At 43.4% G+C, this 22,917-nt stretch overlaps 1 protein-coding gene across 1 annotated transcript in view; it reads right to left on the bottom strand.

The window, feature by feature from the left end:
* The window catches only part of ASTN2 (astrotactin 2), an 859,422-nt gene that overhangs the window by 57,999 nt on the left and 778,506 nt on the right, over positions 1 to 22,917 (bottom strand). Inside the window, exon 19 of the mRNA XM_044306147.1 lies at positions 20,540 to 20,681. Coding sequence (XP_044162082.1) covers positions 20,540 to 20,681 — 142 coding nt within the window. The remainder of the gene's footprint in view (positions 1 to 20,539; positions 20,682 to 22,917) is intronic.

Here is a 22,917-nt window from a genome sequence, read left to right as displayed (position 1 = left end):
TCACCATCTCCAGAGTGTGATAAACAGCTGGAATCGGCAAGCAGAACAAGTTACTTGTGTATCTAATCCTATCGTGTATTATACACAGCCTGTTGTGTGCGATACTACCTACTAAAGTGTGTATCTAATACCATTTTCTATGATACAGCCTGCTGAGCTGTTTATCTAATCCCATTTTGTATGATACTGCCTGTTGAGTGGTGCATCTAATCCCATCTTGTACGATCCTACCTACTGAGCTGTGTATCTAAACCCTTGTGCACACTGCCATATCCATTTTGTAATCCACATTTTTTGCATTCCCATTGAGTTCTATGGATTTGAGGACCTAATTTTGAGGACCAGAATAGGACATGTTCTATTTTTACTAGAACTGAAATACAGATGAAGAAAACACACTGAAGATGTCCATGTGCTTGCCACATCCATATGTCAGTTCTGTAAAATATAGGGCATGTCATATTTTGGTCCTCAGATCTAAAACCCATAGAACTCAATGGGACTGCAAATTTTTTTTTTATCGCACACGTATAGTAACCTTATTTAGTGGATCCGCGACTTGCAGACCGCAAAAAAAATATAGTTCTGTGCATGAGCCCTATCACTTATACTAAGCGCCCATAACAGTGACATCCACTGTGCCCCCAAAGTGCCCATGTGCCATCCATGGTGCCCCTAATGACAGCCATAGTGCCCCATGTGCCATCTACAGCTCAGCCAATGACCTCCACAGCATAGCGATCAGACTCTGTGGCTGATCACTATGCTGTCACTCATGTACTGCGCTTACATCGCGCTCAGGGGTGTGGCTAGAAGTGACTGGGCCCCACAGCAAATTTTTGTATTGGCCTTTCCCCCGCGAAAACCTCACTCCTTTGGCTAGTAACGATCTACACTAGACTAGGCTGCCATCCCATCCTTTTCCTATATAATATATATATATATATATTCATATATATATATATATATATATATATACACACTGTCTGTCATGTATGTGAAGGGGCCCGGCCTGGCCTAAAAAACTTTATTAGATAATCAACTCAGTCTCTCAAGAGAAACTTGATAGCCAGCCAGGATAGGTGAACGGAGCAGCAGCGCACTGAGGATGACACAATGTTATGGGGGATCTGTGTATGACACTGTTATGGGGATCTGTGGATGACACTGTTATGGGGGATCTGTGGATGACACTGTTATGGGGATCTGTAGATTACACTGTTATGGGGGATCTGTAGATGACACTGTTATAAGGGATCTGTGGATGACACTGTTATGGGGATCTGTAGATTACACTGTTATGGGGGATCTGTAGATGACACTGTTATAAGGGTTCCATGGATGACACTGTTATGGGGGATCTGTAGATGACACACTGTTATGGGGGATCTGTGGATGACACTGTTATGAGGGATCTGTGGATGATACTATTATGGGGGAATCTGTGGATGACACTGTTATGAGAGATCTGCTGATAACACACTGTTATGGGGGATCTGTGGATGGCACACTGTTATGGGGGATCTGTAGATGACACTGTTATGAGGGATCTGTGGATGATACTGTTATGGGGGATCTGTGGATGACATTTATGAGAGATCTGCTGATAACACACTGTTATGGGGGATCTGTAGTTGACACACTGTTATGGGGGATCTGTAGATGACACACTGTTATTAGCCCCTCAGTAACAGTCCAGTGTATATTCTGTGCCCAGTGCTTGTATGCCGCCACAGATCTGGTCTGCAAATACTTCTGTGCAGTCATCACCCCCTTTTGCAGGTCATTTGTCTCTCAGGCCTGGAGGGGGCTGTGTGTTATGGTTGTGGTCCACCTTACTTTTTCTTCAGCACCATGTCCCCGATCCCTCACACTCCTCACATACAACCCCAGCTCCTCTTGTTATCTGCACTGCAGGACAGCACGCACCACGCTGTATATAGCTGCCGGCCATTACCATGCCGCAGAGTTACATGGCCAGTCTGCCCCTGCTTCACTCTGACATTTTGGCCCCATTTTGTGGGACACAAAAATGCGTCTTATAATTCAAAGAATATGGTACATTTCCATGGTTTCTGCGTGGTTGCAGTGTCTGTCCCTGTATATACCACATCCCCGTGCAACACCTCTCAGACATAACACCCATCGGACATAACACCTATCAAACATAACACCCATCAGACATAACACCCATTGGGAATAGCGCCAATCAGACATAACGCCCATCAGACATAGCGCCCATCAGACATAGCGCCCATCAGACATAGCGCCCATCAGACATAACGGCCATCAGACATAGCGCCCATCAGACATAGCGCCCATCAGACATAGCACCCATCAGACATTACATTGTGGCGGTGGTCACAAGGTTGGATATAATAGTGTCATGGACACCCACGTTCTCTTGATGTGGGGGTGAAAACTGACAGATCCCACAGAAGAGCTGCTGTTATGTAAATTACTGACAACATTACATTACTTCTGGGGGGGGGGGGGGGGTGATGGAGAGCCAGCCAGGACAGGTGAACGGAGCAGCAGGGCACTGAGAGCCAGGACAGGCGAACAGAGCAGCGGCAGCACTGAGAGCTCAACCAGGACAGGTGTTGCCTGCGTTGTTTCTCCCTCAGGTCCAGACTGACTCGGTGGGCGGGGGGGCTGGTCGGATGATGATGGACAGGCTGGCACCGCACTGTATGTTGGGCCCAGCCTGGACTGAAAAACTTTATTACATAATAAATTAACTCAAGAGAAACTTGGTCACGTTGCCGGGCGCCGGGCCCCTTGTCAGCCCGGGCCCCGAAGCAGCTGCTTCCCCGGTAGTTACGTAGTACAGTACAGGCTTCACATAGTAGCCTGTACGCTCAGGAGTCCAGGCACATGCGCAGTAGGAAGGCAATAAAGAACAAGATGGTGGCCGGCACTTCCACTTACAGGAGGCGGTGACGTCATTAGCGACGATCCGTCTCCTGCTCAAAGCAGGAAGAGAAGAGGGGAAGACGAGGAGACGGACTTTGCCCGGAAGAACAGAAAATCCATCTGGAGGGACCACGTGACCGGCAGGCAGATCTCAAGAACGGCTGCACTGTGGAAGGTAAGTATGTTTGTAATAATCTTTCCAGAGTCCAGGAATACAAACACAAGGACCATGACACTGAGGCATCTGGTAAGGGGGCTGAGCCACGTATATACAGTTGCAAGAAAAAGTATGTGAACCCTTTGGAATGATATGGATTTCTGCACAAATTGGTCATAAAATGTGATCTGATCTTCATCTAAGTCACAACAATAGACAATCACAGTCTGCTTAAACTAATAACACACAAATAATTAAATGTTACCATGTTTTTATTGAACACACCATGTAAACATTCACAGTGCAGGTGGAAAAAGTATGTGAACCCTTGGATTTAATAACTGGTTGAACCTCCTTTGGCAGCAATAACTTCAACCAAACATTTCCTGTAGTTGCAGATCAGACATGCACAACGGTCAGGAGTAATTCTTGATCATTCTTCTTTACAGAACTGTTTCAGTTCAGCAATATTCTTGGGATGTCTGGTGTGAATTGGTTTCTTGAGGTCATGCCACAGCATCTCAATCGGGTTAAGGTCAGGACTCTGACTGGCCCACTCCAGAAGGCGTATTTTCTTCTGTTTAAGCCATTCTGTTGTTGATTTACTTCTATGCTTTGGGTCATTGTCCTGTTACAACACCCATCTTCTGTTGAGCTTCAGCTGGTGGACAGATGGCCTTAAGTTCTCCTGCAAAATGTCTTGATAAACTTGGGAATTCATTTTTCCTTCGATAATAGCAATCCGTCCAGGCCCTGATGCAGCAAAGCAGCCCCAAACCATGAGGCCCCCACCACCATACTTCACAGTTGGGATGAGGTTTTGATGTTGGTGTGCTGTGCCTCTTTTTCTCCACACATAGTGTTGTGTGTTTCTTCCAAACAACTCAACTTTGGTTTCATCTGTCCACAGAATATTTTGCCAGTACTGCTGTGGAACATCCAGGTGCTCTTGTGCAAACTGTAAACGTGCAGCAATTTTTTTTTTTGGACAGCAGTGGCTTCTTCTGTGGTATCCTCCCATGAAATCCATTCTTGTTTAGTGTTTTACATATCATAGATTCACTAACAGGGAGGTTAGCATATGCCAGAGACTTTTGTAAGTCTTTAGCTGACACTCTAGGATTCTTCTTCACCTCATTGAGCAGTCTGCGCTGTGCTCTTGCAGTCATCTTTACAGAACGGCCAATCCTAGGGAGAGTTGCAGCAGTGCTAAACTTTCTCCATTTATAGACAATTTGTCTTACCGTGGACTGATTAACAGCAAGGGTTTTGGAGATACTTTTATTACCCTTACCAGCTTTATGAAAGTCAACAATTCTTAATCGTAGGTCTTCTGAGAGCTCTTTTGTGCGAGGCATCATTCACATCAGGCAATGCTTCTTGTGAAAAGCAAACCCAGAACTGGTGTGTGCTTTTTTTAGGGCAGGGCAGCTGTAACCAACACCTCCAATCTCATCTCATTAATTGGACTCCAGTTGGCTGACACCTCACTCTAATTAGCTCTTGGAGAAGTCATTAGTCTAGGGGTTCACATACTTTTTCCACCTGCACTGTGAATGTTTACATGGTGTGTTCAATAAAAACATGGTAACATTTAATTCTTTGTGTGTTATTAGTTTAAGCAGACTGTAATTGTCTATTGTTATGACTTAGATGAAGATCAGATCACATTTTATGAACAATTTGTGCAGAAATCCATATCATTCCACATACTTTTTCTTGGAACTGTATGTGCAGGAGGGCTAGGATTGGTAAGCAAGGTCACATGACCCAACCCATAAAGCACAGGAAGTGAGGTGCGCTGGCCACTAAGGAAGTGCTGCAGGGAACAAGCAGCAAGCATGCTGTGGCCAGGGCTGAGAGGAAACTGTGAAGCGGATCCCAGAACAACAGTACCTACACAGACAGAGCCCAGGACTGCAGAGGTATATGGAAAGCACTAGCAGCAGATCACCACTGAACACCGTGCCTCTGTTATAGTAAACCTCCCCCCATCCTTATGCCCCCTCTTCTTGAGTCCATGGCGAGACAAAAACCCTTTTATCAAGATCGGAGCATGAATTTTCTCTTCTGGTTCTCAAGACCTTTCCTCAGGACCAAAGCCCTTTCAGTCTACAAGTAGGTCTTCTTGCCACGCTTCTTGATGTCCAGGATGTCTTTGACCTCAAATATCTTGTCAGAATCTTCAGATACCGGAGTTGAAGGAGCTGTCGAGAAGCGATTAAGAACTACTGGTTTTAGTAAGGACATGTGGAAGGCATTAGGAATACGCAGAGAGAGAGAGGCAGACGTAACTTATATGTCACTTCGTTGATCCTCCTTAATACTTTAAAGGGTACAAGTAATCTAGGAGCAAACTTGAAACCGGGAACCCTTACGCAGATGCTTTTAGAGGAGAGCCATACCTTATCTCCAGATGAGAACTGAGGTGGTTTTCTTCTTCTCTTGGCTGCACTCGTTTTCATGCGGGTCACCGCTTTGTTGATGCAGTCTTTGGTGTCATGCCAAATCTTCAAAAAATCCCTAAAAGGGGAATCCCCCCCTGGTACCCCATAAGATGTAGGAACAGGGAGAGGAGTATGAGGGTGTTGTCCATAAATGACAAAGAATGGAGAGGATCCAGTAGACTTACTAGAGTGGTTGTTATAGGAGAATTCAGCCACATGTAGCAATTGTACCCAGTTGTCATGTTGAGCTGAAACAAAATACCGGAGATAGTTCTCTAATATTTGATTAACCAGCTCTACTTGCCCGTTGGTCTGGGGATAATAACCAGAAGAGAAGTCCAGCTCAATTTCGAGCAGCCGGCAAAGAGCTCTTCAGTGCTTAGAGGTAAACTGGATTCCACGATCGGAAACAATATGCCAAGGTGTCTAGTGTCTAATGAACAGTTTAGCAAGTTCAGCAGCCGAGGGCAGTCCAGGCAAAGGAAGTGCGCCATCTTGCAGAACCGGTCCACGACCACCCAGATAGCTGTACATTTGGCAGAAGAAATCTATAACAAAGTCCATGGCAATGTGTTGCCATGGGGCATCAGGAACAGGAAGAAGTAACAACAGCCCGGGAGGTTTGGTCCTGGAGACTTTATGATGAGCACAGACGGTGTAGGCAGACACAATCACGCACATCCTTAGAGAGTGTGGGCCACCAGTAGTGGTGAGACAAAAGTTCTGTGGTCTTGCGGATCCCTGGGTGACCAGCCAGTTTAGAGTTGTGCCCCCAAGCTAGAATACATTTTCTCTTGGCAAATGGCACAAATGTCGTCCCGGGAGGGATGTCTTTTACCAGGACAGGAGCCACTGTGATGAAGCGAGCAGGATCTACAATGTACTGGGGCTCCTCCTGCTGGTCGGAGAAGTCAAATGACCAAGACAGAGAATCCACCTTGATGTTCTTCTCGGCCGGGGGAAAGTGAAGCTCAAAATCAAAAGAGAAGAATAAGAGTGCCCATCTGGCTTGTAGAGTGTTTAGATGCTGGGCCATCTGCAGATATGTAAGGTTCTTGTGGTCGGTGAAGATTATCACTGAATGCTGGGCCCCCTCCAATAGATAACTCCTCCAAGGCAGGTTTTATGGCCAGAAGCTCTCTGTTTCCTATACAGAATTTCCTCTCAGCAGGGAAGAAGAGGTTGGAGGAAAATCCACATGTAAACATATTGCCCTTAAAACCTTTCTGTAGTAAAACAGCACAGGCTCCTATGGAGGAGGCATCCACTTCTAAAAAGAATTGGCGGGAGACATTGGGATTATGCAGAATAGGCGCAAAAGCAAAGGATCTCTTATATTGGATGAAGGCGGCCTCTGCCTCAGGAGTCCAGACTCTGGCATTCACCCCTTTCTTAGTAAGAGCGGAGATTGGTGATGCAAAAGATGAAAAATTCAGAATGAACTGACAATAGAAATTAGCAAATCCAAGGAAGCGCTGTATAGCATGAAGACCCTGTTGGCGGGGCCAGTCCATTACTGCATTCAATATTTCAGGAACCATCTGCAACCCGACATCCGAGATTATATATCCGAGGAATGGTACGGTAGATTTGTCAAAGATTAATTTCTCGAGTTTGGCATAAAGTAAATTCTCTCTCAACCGCTGTAAAACTAAACGTACATGCTTCTGGTGAGTGGTCAAATCTGGAGAATAGATCAGAATATCGTCCAGGTACACTATCACGCAGACATAGAGCAGGTCCCTAAAGATATCTTTTACCAACAACTCCTGGAATACTACGAGAGCACTGCACAAACTGAAGGGCATGTCAAGATACTTGTAGTGTCCATCACAAGTTTTGAAAGCAGTCTACCACTCACCGCCCCTTTCGAATGCGGATAAGATTGCATGCGCCATGCAGGTCGAATTTTGTGAAGACCTTAGCTCCCCGGATCCTGTCAAAGAGTTCAAAGATTAGCGGAAGAGGGCATCGATTCTTGACTGTGACCTTATTCAGACCTTGATAGTCAATACAGGGCCGTAAGGATCCATCTTTTTTCTGCACAAAGAAGAACCCGGCACCGGCTGGTGATGTAGCTTTCTGAATAACCCCCCTCTTGAGATTCTCTTGATGTAATCAGACATCGCTTGGGACATCACATATCTATCCTTGTGGCCAAGGTGATCAGGTCATTCAGAGTAGACGGACAGACGCGACCAGCTAATTCATCCTTAATTTGGTCAGAAAGGCCCTCCCAGAACACTGCTAGTAGAGCCTCATTGTTCCATGCAAGTTTGGCAGCCAGGGTACAAAACTGGATGGCGTACTGACCCACAGACAAGGAACCCTGTCATAGACACAGCAGAGCTGATGCAGCGGAGGATGTGCAGCCGGGCTCCTCAAAGACCAGCCAGAAGGTAGCTAGGAAAGACTGCAGATTTGTGTTCTCTGGACCTCCATGTTCCCAAAATAGGATTTGCCCAATCATGAGCCAAATCAGACAGCGGGGACACAATGAAGGCAAGGCAATCTTGGACTTCTCAGTGTGAAACTTCTGACCATGCAACACAAAGTGGATCAGACACTGGTTCAGGAATCCACAACAGGTTTTTGAATCTACACCATAGTGTGATGGCAGAGGGAGTTGCACACCAGCGGCACACAAATCGGGATTCACCTGTGTGGGAATTGCAGGAGTAGCAGTAAATTGCGACCCTGCAGTAGCTGGAGAAGAGATGGCATCCAGACATTTTGCATGAACTGCATTATGACATCCTGACGTTTGCTATGATGCCTCACTTCATGTAACAATTCCTGAACGACAGGCTTAGGTGATCAGCATGGTCCATGGTCTTAGTGTACTATCACGAGCGAAACCACTGTGCCATGTGTCCTACTTCCTCTAAGAGCGTTGTCCAAGCGAACCCCTCGATCTTTACAGTACCCCTGATGGTGGGGATGGACTTTCCAGAGGGGAACACAGGTCGCTACCTCTTGCGGAGGATTGGCACACGAGGCAAATGGTCCAGGCGGACCAGGAGGTACCTGAGCAAGGTACCAGAGGTACAGGCGTTGTCAGCAGGCTGAGTCGTAACCAGGAGCAACAGTGCAGGACCAAAGGATGAGGCAGAGGCGAAGTCAAACAGGCAATATGTCAGGGCAGGCAGCACAGGTACAGGTCAGGCAATCCAGATCGGCAACAGGAGAGTCAAGGCAAGCAGGCAGGGATCAAACAGGTAGCAGAGTACAGGAATACAAGCAGATATCAGGTACCAAGCGTGCGCTTTATTGTGGGCAGTCTAAGGCACACCTGTGCAATATTTATGCTGCCTAATCAGCACCTTGATATGCCATACCTTTGAGGTGGGATGGATTATCTCAACAAAGGAGAAGTGCTCACTAACACAGATTTAGACAGATTTGTGAACAATATTTGAGGGTAATGGGTATTTTGTTTATGTAGAAAATGTTTCAGATCTTTGAGTTCAGCTCATGCAAAATGGGAGCAAAACCGAAAGTGTTGTGTTTATATTTTGTTCAGTAAATATATATATATATATATATATACATATACAGAACAGACCAAAAGTTTGGACACACCTTCTCATTCAAAGAGTTTTCTTTATTTTCATGACTATGAAAATTGTAGATTCACACTGAAGGCATCAAAACTATGAATTAACACATGTGGAATTATATACATAACAAAAAAGTGTGAAACAACTGAAAATATGTCATATTCTAGGTTCTTCAAAGTAGCCACCTTTTGCTTTGATTACTGCTTTGCACACTCTTGGCATGCTCTTGATGAGCTTCAAGAGGTAGTCACCTGAAATGGTCTTCCAACAGTCTTGAAGGAGTTCCCAGAGATGCTTAGCACTTGTTGGCCCTTTTGCCTTCACTCTGCGGTCCAGCTCACCCCAAACCATCTCGATTGGGTTCAGGTCCGGTGACTGTGGAGGCCAGGTCATCTGGCGCAGCACCCCATCACTCTCCTTCATGGTCAAATAGCCCTTACACAGCCTGGAGGTGTGTTTGGGGTCATTGTCCTGTTGAAAAATAAATGATGGTCCAACTAAACACAAACCGGATGGAATAGCATGCCGCTGCAAGATGCTGTGGTAGCCATGCTGGTTCAGTATGCCTTCAATTTTGAATAAATCCCCAACAGTGTCACCAGCAAAGCACCCCCACACCATCACACCTCCTCCTCCATGCTTCACGGTGGGAACAAGGCATGTAGAGTCCATCAGTTCACCTTTTCTGCATCGCACAAAGACACAGTGGTTAGAACCAAAGATCTCAAATTTGGACTCATCAGACCAAAGCACAGATTTCCACTGGTCTAATGTCCATTCCTTGTGTTCTTTAGCCCAAACAAGTCTCTTCTGCTTGTTGCCTGTCCTTAGCAGTGGTTTCCTAGCAGATATTCTACCATGAAGGCCTGATTCACACAGTCTCCTCTTAACAGTTGTTCTAGAGATGTGTCTGCTGCTAGAACTCTGTGTGGCATTGACCTAGTCTCTAATCTGAGCTGCTGTTAACCTGCGATTTCTGAGGCTGGTGACTCGGATGAACTTATCCTCCGCAGCAGAGGTGACTCTTGGTCTTCCTTTCCTGGGGCGGTCCGCATGTGAGCCAGTTTCTTTGTAGCGCTTGATGGTTGTTGTGACTGCACTTGGAGACACTTTCAACGTTTTCCCAATTTTTCGGACCGACTGACCTTCATTTCTTAAAGTAATGATGGCCACTCGTTTTTCTTTACTTAGCTGCTTTTTTCTTGCCATAATACAAATTCTAACAGTCTATTCAGTAGGACTATCAGCTGTGTATCCACCTGATTTCTCCACAACGCAACTGATGGTCCCAACCCCATTTATAAGGCAAGAAATCCCACTTATTAAACCTGACAAGGCACACCTGTGAAGTGAAAACCATTTCATGTGACTACCTCTTGAAGCTCATCAAGAAAATGCCAAGAGTGTGCAAAGCAGTAATCAAAGCAAAAGGTGGCTACTTTGAAGAACCTAGAATATGACATATTTTCAGTTGTTTCACACTTTTTTGTTATGTATATAATTCCACATGTGTTAATTCATAGTTTTGATGCCTTCAGTGTGAATCTACAATTTTCATAGTCATGAAAATAAAGAAAACTCTTTGAATGAGAAGGTGTGTCCAAACTTTTGGTCTGTACTGTATATATATACACTCACCTAAAGAATTATTAGGAACACCTGTTCTATTTCTCATTAATGCGATTATCTAGTCAACCAATCACATGGCAGTTGCTTCAATGCATGTAGGGCTGTGGTCCTGGTCAAGACAATCTCCTAGACTCCAAACTGAATGTCAGAATGGGAAAGAAAGGTGATTTAAGCAATTTTGAGCTTGGCATGGTTGCTGGTGCCAGATGGCCGGTCTGAGTATTTCACAATCTGCTCAGTTACTGGGATTTTCACGCACAACCATTTCTAGGGTTTACAAAGAATGGTGTGAAAAGGGAAAAACATCCAGTATGCGGCAGTCCTGTGGGCGAAAATGCCTTGTTGATGCAAGAGGTCAGAGGAGAATGGGCCGACTGATTCAAGCTGATAGAAGAGCAACGTAGACTGAAATAACCACTCGTTACAACCGAGGTATGCAGCAAAGCCACAACACGCACAACCTTGAGGCGGATGGGCTACAACAGCAGAAGACCCCACCGGGTACCATTCATCTCCACTACAAATAGGAAAAAGAGGCTACAATTTGCACGAGCTCACCAAAATTGGACTGTTGAAGACTGGAAAAATGTTGCCTGGTCTGATGAGTCTCGATTTCTGTTGAGACATTCAAATGGTAGAGTCCGAATTTGGCGTAAACAGAATGAGAACATGTATCCATCATGCCTTGTTACCACTGTGCAGGCTGGTGGTGGTGGTGTAATGGTGTGGGGGATGTTTTCTGGGCACACTTTAGGCCCCTTAGTGCCAATTGGCCATCGTTTAAATGCCACGGGCTACCTGAGCATTGTTTCTGACCATGTCCATCCCTTCATGACCACCATGTACCCATCCTCTGATGGCTACTTCCAGCAGGATAATGCACAATGTCACAAAGCTCAAATCATTTCAAATTGGTTTCTTGAACATGACAATGAGTTCACTGTACTAAAATGGCCCCCACAGTCACCAGATCTCAACCCAATAGAGCATCTTTGGGATGTGGTGGAACGGGAGCTGAATGTGCCCTGAATGTGCATCCCTCAAATCTTCATCAACTGCAAAATGCTATCCTATCAATACGGCCCAACATTTCTAAAGAATGCTATCAGCACCTTGTTGAATCAATGCCACGTAGAATTAAGGCAGTTCTGAAGGCAAAAGGGGGTGTTCCTAATAATTCTTTAGGTGAGTGTATATATATATCATACTGATTTATCCTAGGACTTCTATATTTTTTTATCTTTTCATTATTTATTTTTTAAAATTGTATATGAATGTTTTCTCTCTCTCTCTCTCTCTCTCTCTCTCTCCCTCCCTTCTCCTGTTAAGCTCTTAAACGCAATGACAGCATTAGAAAATCATGCCAGAGTGACTCTGACAAATATAGCTATGGGTAAACGCATGGGTAAACAGCATGTACAAAAACACTCTTTGGCAACTCATGTTTATACTTTTCCATATTAGAAAGCTTCCAAACATTTTCCCTTATCAGGGCAGATGGCTTTTAAAAACATCCAAAAAGTATGACTTAACTGGGACAGATTCTTGTCTCTGTTTATACACACAAGCAGGTTACAAGAAACAGTGGCTTTTTCTGCACAAGCATTCAAAAATGATGTGTTAATGGGGGCAGAATGCCTACCCATATTTATACACGTGTTAATTGTCAAAAGAAACAAAGGCTTGTTCTGAACGAGCCTGAAAAATTCTCCCTTTTATTTTTGAGCAGCAGCAGTACAGTGTGGATGTGGAAAAGGTAGGGTATCAGTGGAATGTGGTTACAATAGTAGCATCAGCAGTAGCAGAACAGCATGGATCAGACAAGCCAGTAGATCTGTGTGTGGCTGTTTAGGGGGTAGTAGTAGTAGTGGCAGCTGTGTAGAAGTAATGGTATTAGCAGTAGGGGTAAAGGAACTTACAGTAGGGGAGTTAGGTAAAGGGAGCAGCAGCTGCAGCGGTGATTGCAGCATCATTCATACAGTACAGAACATGATCGTAGGCAGGCAGACAGCACCAGTGGCATGATGCCGGCAGCCGCAGAATCCATACGCTATGGAACATGATGGTAGGCAGTCAGACAGTGGCATAATGTGGCACAATCTGCAATTGTAGATATATTCATTGGCCTCCACAGGAGGGGTGTGAAAAATTCTCACTGATCTATGCCTCAATCATTTTGACAAAAGTGATATTTTGTACACTAGTGGAGGACAACTTTTCCAATGCCCCATGTCACACTGAAAACCCTCTTTGAGATGACACTGGAGGCTGGACAAGAAAGAACAGAAAGATTTAAGGCCACTGTTTTAATCTGCCTGTCCAGAGGTCCACGGGGTTAAAAATTGGTATGCATTTAAATTCTCTATTATGTTGAACTGGCTGCTGCAGCTTCTGCTATTTGTGGTAGTGGAGACAAGTGGGTGTCTGCTTGCCAAAATCTGCGGCAAGCTGTGTACACAGTGTATTCTTGTAAAAGGGCAATTTAGCCTCCCTTTCAACAATGGAACATTACCCCATTTTGCTTTGATAGTGAGGGTGTAAAAGCATGGCTATCCAGTAATCATACTGCTTGATGGTAAGGATATTCCTGTCATTACATAAGCATGCAAGCATACATCTTGCCATTCTCGCCAGTTTGCCCAAGGACAAAGTTCTTTGTGTCTCCGTTGAGATGATTAGTCATCATGGCCGATGTTCTCATCAGCCTCATATTCACGCACAAGTGCCTCCTCTAGTGGTAGCTGTTCATCCTCCACTTCCTATGGGACTTTCTCTATGTGGGTCTACAACAGCTACAGAGAGCGGGATAAAATAGTTGATGCCACAGTTCTCGCTACTGAAAAATCTGACAAAACCTCTTCAAAGGGACTAAGTACATTACAGGCGTCTCTAATGTGCCGCAAATGCCTGGCTTTGAAACAACACATAATCCCTGCTGAGATGGTCTGGTGCATGAAGAAATCCTTCACTGTTTTACACTGCTCTTACAGACACTCTAACATATGCAAGTTGTAATTCCAGGGAGTCGGAATGTTGCGGATCAAGTGTTGCAATGGCAGTCCGTTCTGTTGCCGCAAGAAGGTTGTTCCTTTCCACATAAGAATGGTTGAAATGTGAGGACATTCTAGTCTCCTGTACAAGCCACTGTCCTTTTTCAAAAGGTCGCACAACTAAATTTACTATGTGTGTCATGCAGGGAGCATGTGTTATTTCTCCCAAATGCAGCACAGCCACGATGCTCCTGCCATGGTCACTGACTACCTTGCCCAGTTTAGGTTGGCAGAGAGATAGCCAGCAGGATGTTTGCTGCTTTAGCAACTTTTTGGTTGTGTGACTACTCTTGCCCAGGCCGATTAGCTCTAACATGGCATGGCAATGCTTCACTTTACATATATGACAGGAGGGTAGTGGGAGCAATGGACGGCCCTGCTCCTGTTGGGGACAGGGTATGGGAACCAGACCAAAACAAACGTGGAGGTGTCTATAGGACTTGGACTTCTTGCTTCATTGCTGCCTCACTGCTTTCACACAAAACATTGACCCAGTGGGCTGTGAAAGACATGTACTGTACATGCCCATTATAGCTGCTCCAGGTGTGGTGGCGTGCACTTTGCCACACAGCGAGAATTGTAAGGACTAGTCCACATTCTCCATCACATTACAGTAGAGAAATAATGCCAGCTAGGTATCTTCCAGCAAGGCTGAATGTATGCCACCAGCTCACAGCAGAATCCACTAAGAGGTACTTCAGTGACTGCACTGCCAGCAACTTGGCCAGGTTGGAAATAAGTTTGCACACCAGCAGATTGCTGGGCATACAGAGTTGTTTCCTGGCCACATATTCCGTTATTGATGGCTGGCAGTGGAGAAGAGCAAAATAAGGAGTAGTTTGAAAGTGAGAAGCAGCAACTGATAATGACAATGACATAGGCACTGCACTGCATGTGGATACGGCCTGGCTGCCGCAAAGGCGCCAAAGAGAAGGACACTTTTGCTGTGCTAGCTGGGGGCCACTTCTATTTTCCTACAGTAACTGGTGATGCAGCTTCATGTGCTGCAACAGAGCTATGGTTCCTATGTTTGTTTTTTAACCCCTTAAGGACTTGGCCATTTTTGGCAAATCTGACCAGTGTCACTTTAAGTGCTGATAACTTTAAAACACTTTGACTTATCCAGGCCATTCTGAGATTGTTTTTTTTGTCACATATTGTACTTCATGACACTGGTAAAATGAAGTTAAAAAAATATCTTTTTTTATTTCTAAAACAAATACCAAATTTACCCAAAATTTGTAAAAAAATTGCAAAATTTCCAAGTTTCAATTTCTCTACTTCTAAAATACATAGTAATACCTCCAAAAATAGTTATTACTTTACATTCCCCATATGTCTACTTCATGTTTGGATCATTTTGGGAATGATATTTTATTTTTGGGGGATGTTACAAGGCTTAGAAGTTTAGAAGCAAATCTTGACATTTTTCTGAAATTTTCAAAAACCCAATTTTTAGGGACCAGTTCAGGTCTGAAGTCACTTTGCGAGGCTTACATAATAGGAACCACCCAAAAATGACCCATTCTATAAACTACACCCATTAAGGTATTCAAAACTGATTTTACAAACTTTGTTAACCCTTTAGGTGTTCCACAAGAATTAATGAAAAATAGAGATACAATTTCAAAATTTCACTTTTTTGACAGATTTTCCATTTTAATAATTTTTTTCCAGTTACAAAGCAAGGGTTAACAGCCAAACCAAACTCAATATTTATGGCCCTGATTCTGTAGTTTTCAGAAACACCGCATATGTGGTCGTTAACCGCTGTACAGGCACACGGCAGGGCGCAGAAGGAAAGGAATGCCAAACGGTTTTTGGAAGGCACGTTTTGCTGGACTGTTTTTTTTTACACCATGTCCCATTTGAAGCCCCCCTGATGCACCCCTAGAGTAGAAACTCAATTAAAGTGAACCCATCTAAGAAACTACACCCCTCAAAGGTATTCAAAACTGATTTTTACAAATGTCGTTAACCCTTTAGGTGTTCCACAAGAATTAATGGAAAATAGAGATACAATTTAAAAATTTCACTTTTTTGGCAGATTTTCCATTTTAAATTTATTTTTTCCAGTTACAAAGCAAAGGTCAACAGCCAAACTAAACTCAATATTTATGGCTCTGATTCTGTAGTTTACAGAAACACCCCATATGTAGTAGTAAACCACTGTACAGGCACACGGCAGGGCGCAGAAGGAAAAAAATGCCATACGGTTTTTGGAAGGCAGATTTTGCTGGACAGTTTTTTTTACACCATGTCCCATTTGAAGCCCCCCCTGATGCAATCCTAGAGTAGAAACTCCAAAAAAGTGACCCCATTTTAGAAACTACGGGATAGGGTGGCAGTATTGTTGGTACTAGTTTAGGGTACATATGATTTTTGGTTGCTCTATACTACACTTTTTGTGAAGTAAGGTAACAAGAAATAGCTGTTTTGGCACCGTTTTTATTTTTTGTTATTTACAACATTTATCTGACAGGTTAGATCATGTGATATTTTTATAGACCAGGTTGTCACGGATGCGGCGATACCTAATATGTATACTTTTTTTTATTTCTGTGAGTTTTACACAATGATTTCTTGTTTAAACAAAAAAAATCATGTTTCAGTATTTCCATAGTCTGAGAGCCATAATTTTTTCAGTTTTTGTGCGATTACCTTGGGTAGGATCTCATTTTTTGTGGGATGAGATGACGGTTTAATTAGCACTAGTTTGGGCCGCATATGATTTTTTGATTGCTTGCTATTACACTTTGTGTGATGTAAGGTGACAAAAAATTGTTTATTTAGCACAGTATTTATTTTTTACGGTGTTCATCTGAGGGGTTATGTCAAGTGATATTTTTATAGAGCCGGTCAATATGGACGCGGCGATACCTAATATGTCAACTTTTTTTTTATTTATGTAAGTTTTACACAATAACAGTTTTTTTTTAAACAAAAAAAAAATGATGTTTTAGTGTCTCCATATTCTGAGCCATAGTTTTTTTATTTTTTGGGCGATTGTCTCAGGTAGGTGCATATTTTTTGCGGGATGAGGTGTTGGTTAGATTGGTACTATTTTAGTGGGGAAAACGCCCTTTTGATCGCTTGCTGTTGTACTTTTTGTGATGTAAGGTGACAAAAAAATGGTTGATTTAGCACAGTTTTTATTTTTTATTTTTTACGGTGTTTATCTGAGGGGTTAGGTCATCTGATATATTTATAGAGCCGATCGATCCAGACGCGGCGATACCTAATGTGTCAACTTTTTTTCCCCCCAATTTTTTACCAATTTTGTTTTTACTTTATTTGGGGAAAATTACGTCTTTGTTTATTTTTACTTGAAACTTTTAATTTTGGGGGGGGGGGAACTTTATTTTTTCATCTTTTTTTTTACTTTATTTTTTGTCCCACTTTGGGACTTCAACTTTTGGGGGTCTAATCCCTTTTACAATGCATTCCAATACTTCTGTATTGGAATGCATTGGCTGTATGAGTAATACTGTGTGTATTACTCATACAGCTTCCGGCCTGTGAGATCCAGGGGGCTGGATCTCACAGGCTCGTCACCGAAGGCAGCGCAAATGCCTAAGGAAGGCAAGGCATCACGCTGCCTTCAAAGCCATCGGGTTCCCCCTACAGCCGCATGGGGACCCGATGGCACTGCCTGCCGCCGGATAAGGTAATACCGCAAACCCCCCCCCCCCCCCCCCCGTGTTGTGACAGGATGCCCGCTGAATGATTTCAGCAGACATCCTGTTCCAATTAACCCCCGCCACGCCACAATGTAATTTTAAAGTTAGGACATATCGGTACGCCCTGGGTCCTTAAGGACTCGGAAAACATGGCATACCGGTACGTCCTAAGTCCTTAAGGGGTTAAAGCCCACTGTTTATATTAATCTTGCAGATTGCACATGAGAATGCTCTTGTCTCAAGGCTCTGTGTAAAAAAACTGTCGGCAGCCGAGCTTCGCTTAAGTCTGGCACATTTTGAACCTGTGCCATCAGTGGCATCACTAGTTCCCAAGTTGACCATAATAGAAGCAGATCTGGCCCTGGCAGTTTTTTGGGAGGTTCTGCCCGTATGTTGCCTCTGTTCCTTATTGTTGTTGCTGGCACACACCCTCCTCGGATGTTACTTCCTCCTCAGCACACCAATCAAACATCAAGGTCCTGTCCAACACACAATCATCATCCCCACACTCCACACCACTTTTATCATACTGTTATTGGAAGCATCTTGGTCGCTCTCCCGATTCCCTGCTTTGTATTTGCACTTAGTGACACTGCAGCTACCACTGCACCTACCGCCACCACCATGGGTACCACTATTACCACCACTGCCAACACAGCTATGCATGAACCTCGTACTTATGGCAGTCCAAATGCTGACTATTCTCACACAAGTCATTAACAGGAAGACTCTCAAGTATCTTCAATAACGTGGGGTAGGTTGTTGTTTCCTCTACTTGGGAAAAAAGAATGCTCCCCACTAGACGAGGTAGTGTAGACAGAGAAGATGTAACAAAAATTCTTCTATAGGGTTGCAAGGAGGAGCAGGAGGAATACTGTGAACCCTGTCTCCAAGGCACAGTGTCAGACTCTGAAGTGACATCCAAATCATTCTGCTGTGACTGAGAGGATGAATAATCTTGCATCTATCGGAAGCCAGAGAGAACTGTGGCCTACAACTACTATTACTGGCCAGATGGCTGGTGCTGCCCATGGTCTGATGATTTTTTTGTTTTGCCCCGTTTCATTTTCCAGACATTTCATTATGAGACCTAAAAATGAAAAATCACGGGATACCTATAAATGAAAAATCACGGGATTCCTATAAATTAAAAGTCACGGGTTTGGTATACAGATTATTAAACGGTTGTAGCAAAATTGCATTTTTTTTCTGTAATTTAAAAACAGAGGTGCAGTTAAATGTCCCTCCTTCTACAAACACACTGCACATTGGTATTATCTTTGAACTATTGAACTATTGGTTTAATAGCACATGTATAACTGCAATTGTTGTAGCAAAAGGTCTTCGAACTACACGTCTGATGCAGAAATGCGTCCGCTAACACAGATATAACAATGCAATGTTTGCAGTAAAATGTCTTTAAACTATGCGTTCAATAACACGGGTATAAAAAAGGCGTTATTGCCGTAAAATGCTTCTGCTATAATGCAATGTAATTAATAACACGGATATAATGCTCTGTAATGGTTTTCAGAAGAAACAAATATGTAACAGGTCAACGTTTGCAGCAGAATGCTGTTGTGGTGCTCTGCTGTCAACAAGCATGTGAACTGTAGAAACTTGAGATTTAAAAAAATAAAATAAAAAATATCTTCTTATGTAGTGCCCTGGAGTAGGGGTACTGTGAAGTCTGGACATTTGTGGACATTTTCCCCTGTTCCCTCCAAAGTTATAAACATCTTACTTTATTTCACTTGAAAGAGTTAACTTGCACTGTTTAATACTGTTTAACTGCATTTTATAGGTATGCTGTAATATATCCTGTACATCTGCACTGTATTTGCAAGGCTCTGTGGAAAGGGTTAATAAATACTGAGAGACTTTTGGGACTTTGAATGAGAAGCTGGTAATTTTCCACAGCTGCCATAAGGTTTAAAGAAGAGCATGTTTTAGAGACAGACTGACCTTTTGAATGTCTGGTTTTGCTATGTTGTTATGTCTGGAAACTTGTTTTTGTCTGGAGAAACTGCTGTGTCATTGCCATTGAGTACCATTGAATCTCTAATGCAAGTCTATGCCAGATGGGAGTGGTAACATTGTAATTGTTTGTGCTGAGTTTCTCCACTCCACCCCTTCCACTAGAAGGTTGCAGTCTATCTAGAAACTGTATATAAAGAGAGCAGTCAGAGCCCCTAGTGTTCTGCAGTTAAGGTCCAGTGCTTGGCCAGAGGGGAGACTCATGCCAGTCTGCATGAGTGACCAGAATAAGATTCTGTAATGGGGACGCTGAGCCACAGACCATGGGTCACTAGCCCTGTGACCAAGGAGCCACCCGGACTAGTGAGTGACAGACCGTGGGCCTCCAGTCTTTGGCCTGTAGGTACTAGCCTTCTGAGAGAGAGAGGGACCACTAGATCAGGCCTTTCCTCAGCATCAAACCCTACTTCTGCCAGGGAGGAGACTGGAAAAGCCAGCCCTATGCCTCGTCTGTATTGTTTTGCACCTGAATCCCTCCAAGTAAAAAGCACACTGGTTAATTGCAGACCCTCGCTCTCTGGACTTATTTCTCATTGGGGTGCACCATGCCTTACCATCCCTTCCAGGGAGCAGCAACACGTGGTGACTCCTCAACAGTGTCAGGGGAACACAGTATGGAGATTCTTCTTGTTCGCAATAAGGATCTCACTGCCTACTGCCCCTAAATGTGGAAATTGCTGTCTTTCAGCTTCTAAGCTAACCAGGGAAAGCCCTCCCCCCACTTTCTCCAGGTGTCACGTGAACCTCCATCTTTTTCCTCCCTCGTGGTTTACACCGCCAATATTCATAGTGAAATGGAGCTGGATGCCCGTTTTATACAATTCATCCAAAATGAATTGCAAAAGCTTCAGATTCATTTGGCGGATTAATTTTTGTGAAATTTTTAACGATTCCGATTCATTTACAATCAATTCACTCATCCTTAATGCAAACTTAAGTTTAAAAATATTTCATATATTAAAGCAGCATGGCTCTTCCTAACATACAATAGTACAATATGCGCAGCTGCTCTCAACAATATATTTAGCTTATTGATTTCTTTTTATAATTGGTCTCAGCTTACTTGTAAATACTGTCTGCTTCCAAGCACTTGAAAATCACAGAGTAAAGATTGTTGTCTGATGTCCCGCCATGGCTTCTCCCAGCTGCAATACAAGCTGAACCCAAACCAGACAATAAATCATTGGTGAGGCTGAGGGACTCTCCTGGCAATAGACAAAAGAAACAAGAAAATAAATAATACAACTCATCGGGGATTGTAATAATGCATAATGGTCAAAATATTTAGTCACTTGAATTGCAAGAGTAAGATTTGTCATCTCAAAAGGGTACATGAAACAGCAAAGCCATTAAACCATAAAATAAATTTAACAATTCACCCTACCACTCTAAAACATGTATACATCATCTATATCAGTGCACAAGGCAAGTATTTTATAAACCTGTATTATGTTTTTTCCTCTATGCATTTACTGTCTATGTAAATCATCTATCATATCAAAGATCTAAAATGGTTTATTGGCATTCAAAGCAGATACCGGTAAGCCTTTTAGTCTGGAGAATCTCTTGAAAATAAGCTGATCTTAGGTGTGCTCTGCAGGGGAACCTGGCAGCAAATATTCAGAACCTCTGTAGTACAACCACGAGAACTGAATTCAATAGGCTTTCAACCCATAGTGACACTGTTTGCAGACACTCTGGCTTATTAAAGGATTTTTCGGGTCCAGAAAATGTTTAAAACTGAAAAGAATGCTGTTCAAAAATATAAAAGTAATACTCAACATATGGATCCCCCCGCTACTACCGTACCAATGCTACCTGGTCCCCCGACGCACTCTGCTTCCTGAACCCGAAATGACATCCTGATAAAGAGGCATGTGACCACTGCAGCCATTCACTGACTGCAGCGGTGACTAGATATAGCCAGCGATAGCTGCAACGGTCATGGCGTCCCAGTGTTGGGATGTCATTGCTGGACAAGAAAGCAGAAAGGGGTGCTGGACCAGGCAGCATTGGTACAAGAGCACTCTTAGCAATTTTTACCATCTTTTTAAAGCTGAAAAACTCCTTTAATGGAGGTTTCGAAAGAGAGACTCACCCAAATATGCATTTAAAAATATTTTTTTCTATACCAGACAGCCATTTTAAAATTAAACCAATAGTTTGAATTTAGCAATTTCAGTGTGGCACACGAGATTCAAAAATTTTATTATTATTTTTTTAAATAAAAGAAATAAGGCAAATGGATAATACACTTAAAATGATATACATACAGATAAGATATATACAGTCCTGATCAAAAGTTTAAGACCACTTGAAAAATGGCAAAAAATCTAATTTTACAGTTGGATCTTAACAAGGTTCCAAGTAGAGCACTCAATTAATTGAAAATAACGATTAAACTGAAACAGGTTGTTTTTCATCTGATCAAAATTTTAGGACCACATGCCTTTAAAAGGCCAAATCTGTGCAAAGATGTGGATTGATTGTCATTTTCTGTCAGGTAGTCCCACGTTGTGATGGCAAAGGCAAAAAAACTCTCCCTTTTTGAACGTGGTCGGGTTGTTGAACTGCAAAAGTAGGGTCTCTCACAGCGCGCCATCGCTGCTGAGTTGGGACGCAGTAAGACAGTCATTTGGAATTTCTTAAATGATCCTGAGGGTTATGGAACAAAAAAGTCAAGTGGAAGAGCCCAAAAAAATTAATCAGCACTGAGCCGGATGATCCAATTGGCTGACGATCCTCGACCCAAATTAAGGCCCTTACTGGTGCTGACTGCAGCCCCATAACCATCAGACGGCATCTAAAACTGAAGGGCTTCAAAAGCAAAAAAACGTCTTCAAAGACCTTGTCTCCTTGAATGCCACAGAACTGCTCGTTTGGACTTTGCAAGAGAGCACCAAACATGGGACATTCAAAGGTGGAAGAAAGTTAAATTTTCTGAGAAAAAAATTAACCTTGATGGTTCTGATGGTGTCCAACGTTACTGGCATGACAAGCAGATCCCACCTGAAATGTTTTCTATGTGTCACAGTGGAGGGGGCACCATAATGGTCTGGGGTACTTTTTCCTTCAGTGGAACAATGGAGCTTCAGGAAGTGCAGTGGCGTCAAACGGCCGCTGGCTATGTCCAGATGTTGCAGAGAGCATTCCTCATGACTGAGGGCCCTCGTCTCTGTGGTGACGACTGGGTTTTTCAACAGGACAACGCTACAGTAAACAATGCCCGCAGGACAAGGGACTTCTTCCAGGAGAATAACATCACTCTTTTGGCCCATTCTGTGTGTTCCCCTGATCTAAATCCAATTGAGAACCTTTGGGGATGGATGGCAAGGGAAGTTTACAAAAATGGACAACAGTTCCAGACAGTAGATGGTCTTTGTGCGGCCGTCTTCACCACTTGGAGAAATGTTCCCACTTACATCATGGAAATGCTTGCAT

The sequence above is a fragment of the Bufo gargarizans genome, chromosome 9 (genome assembly GCF_014858855.1).
Source record: "Bufo gargarizans isolate SCDJY-AF-19 chromosome 9, ASM1485885v1, whole genome shotgun sequence".
Lineage (NCBI taxonomy): Eukaryota > Metazoa > Chordata > Amphibia > Anura > Bufonidae > Bufo > Bufo gargarizans.
Note: the sequence above shows the minus strand (reverse complement) of the source record. Positions and strands in the feature narration are given on the sequence as shown.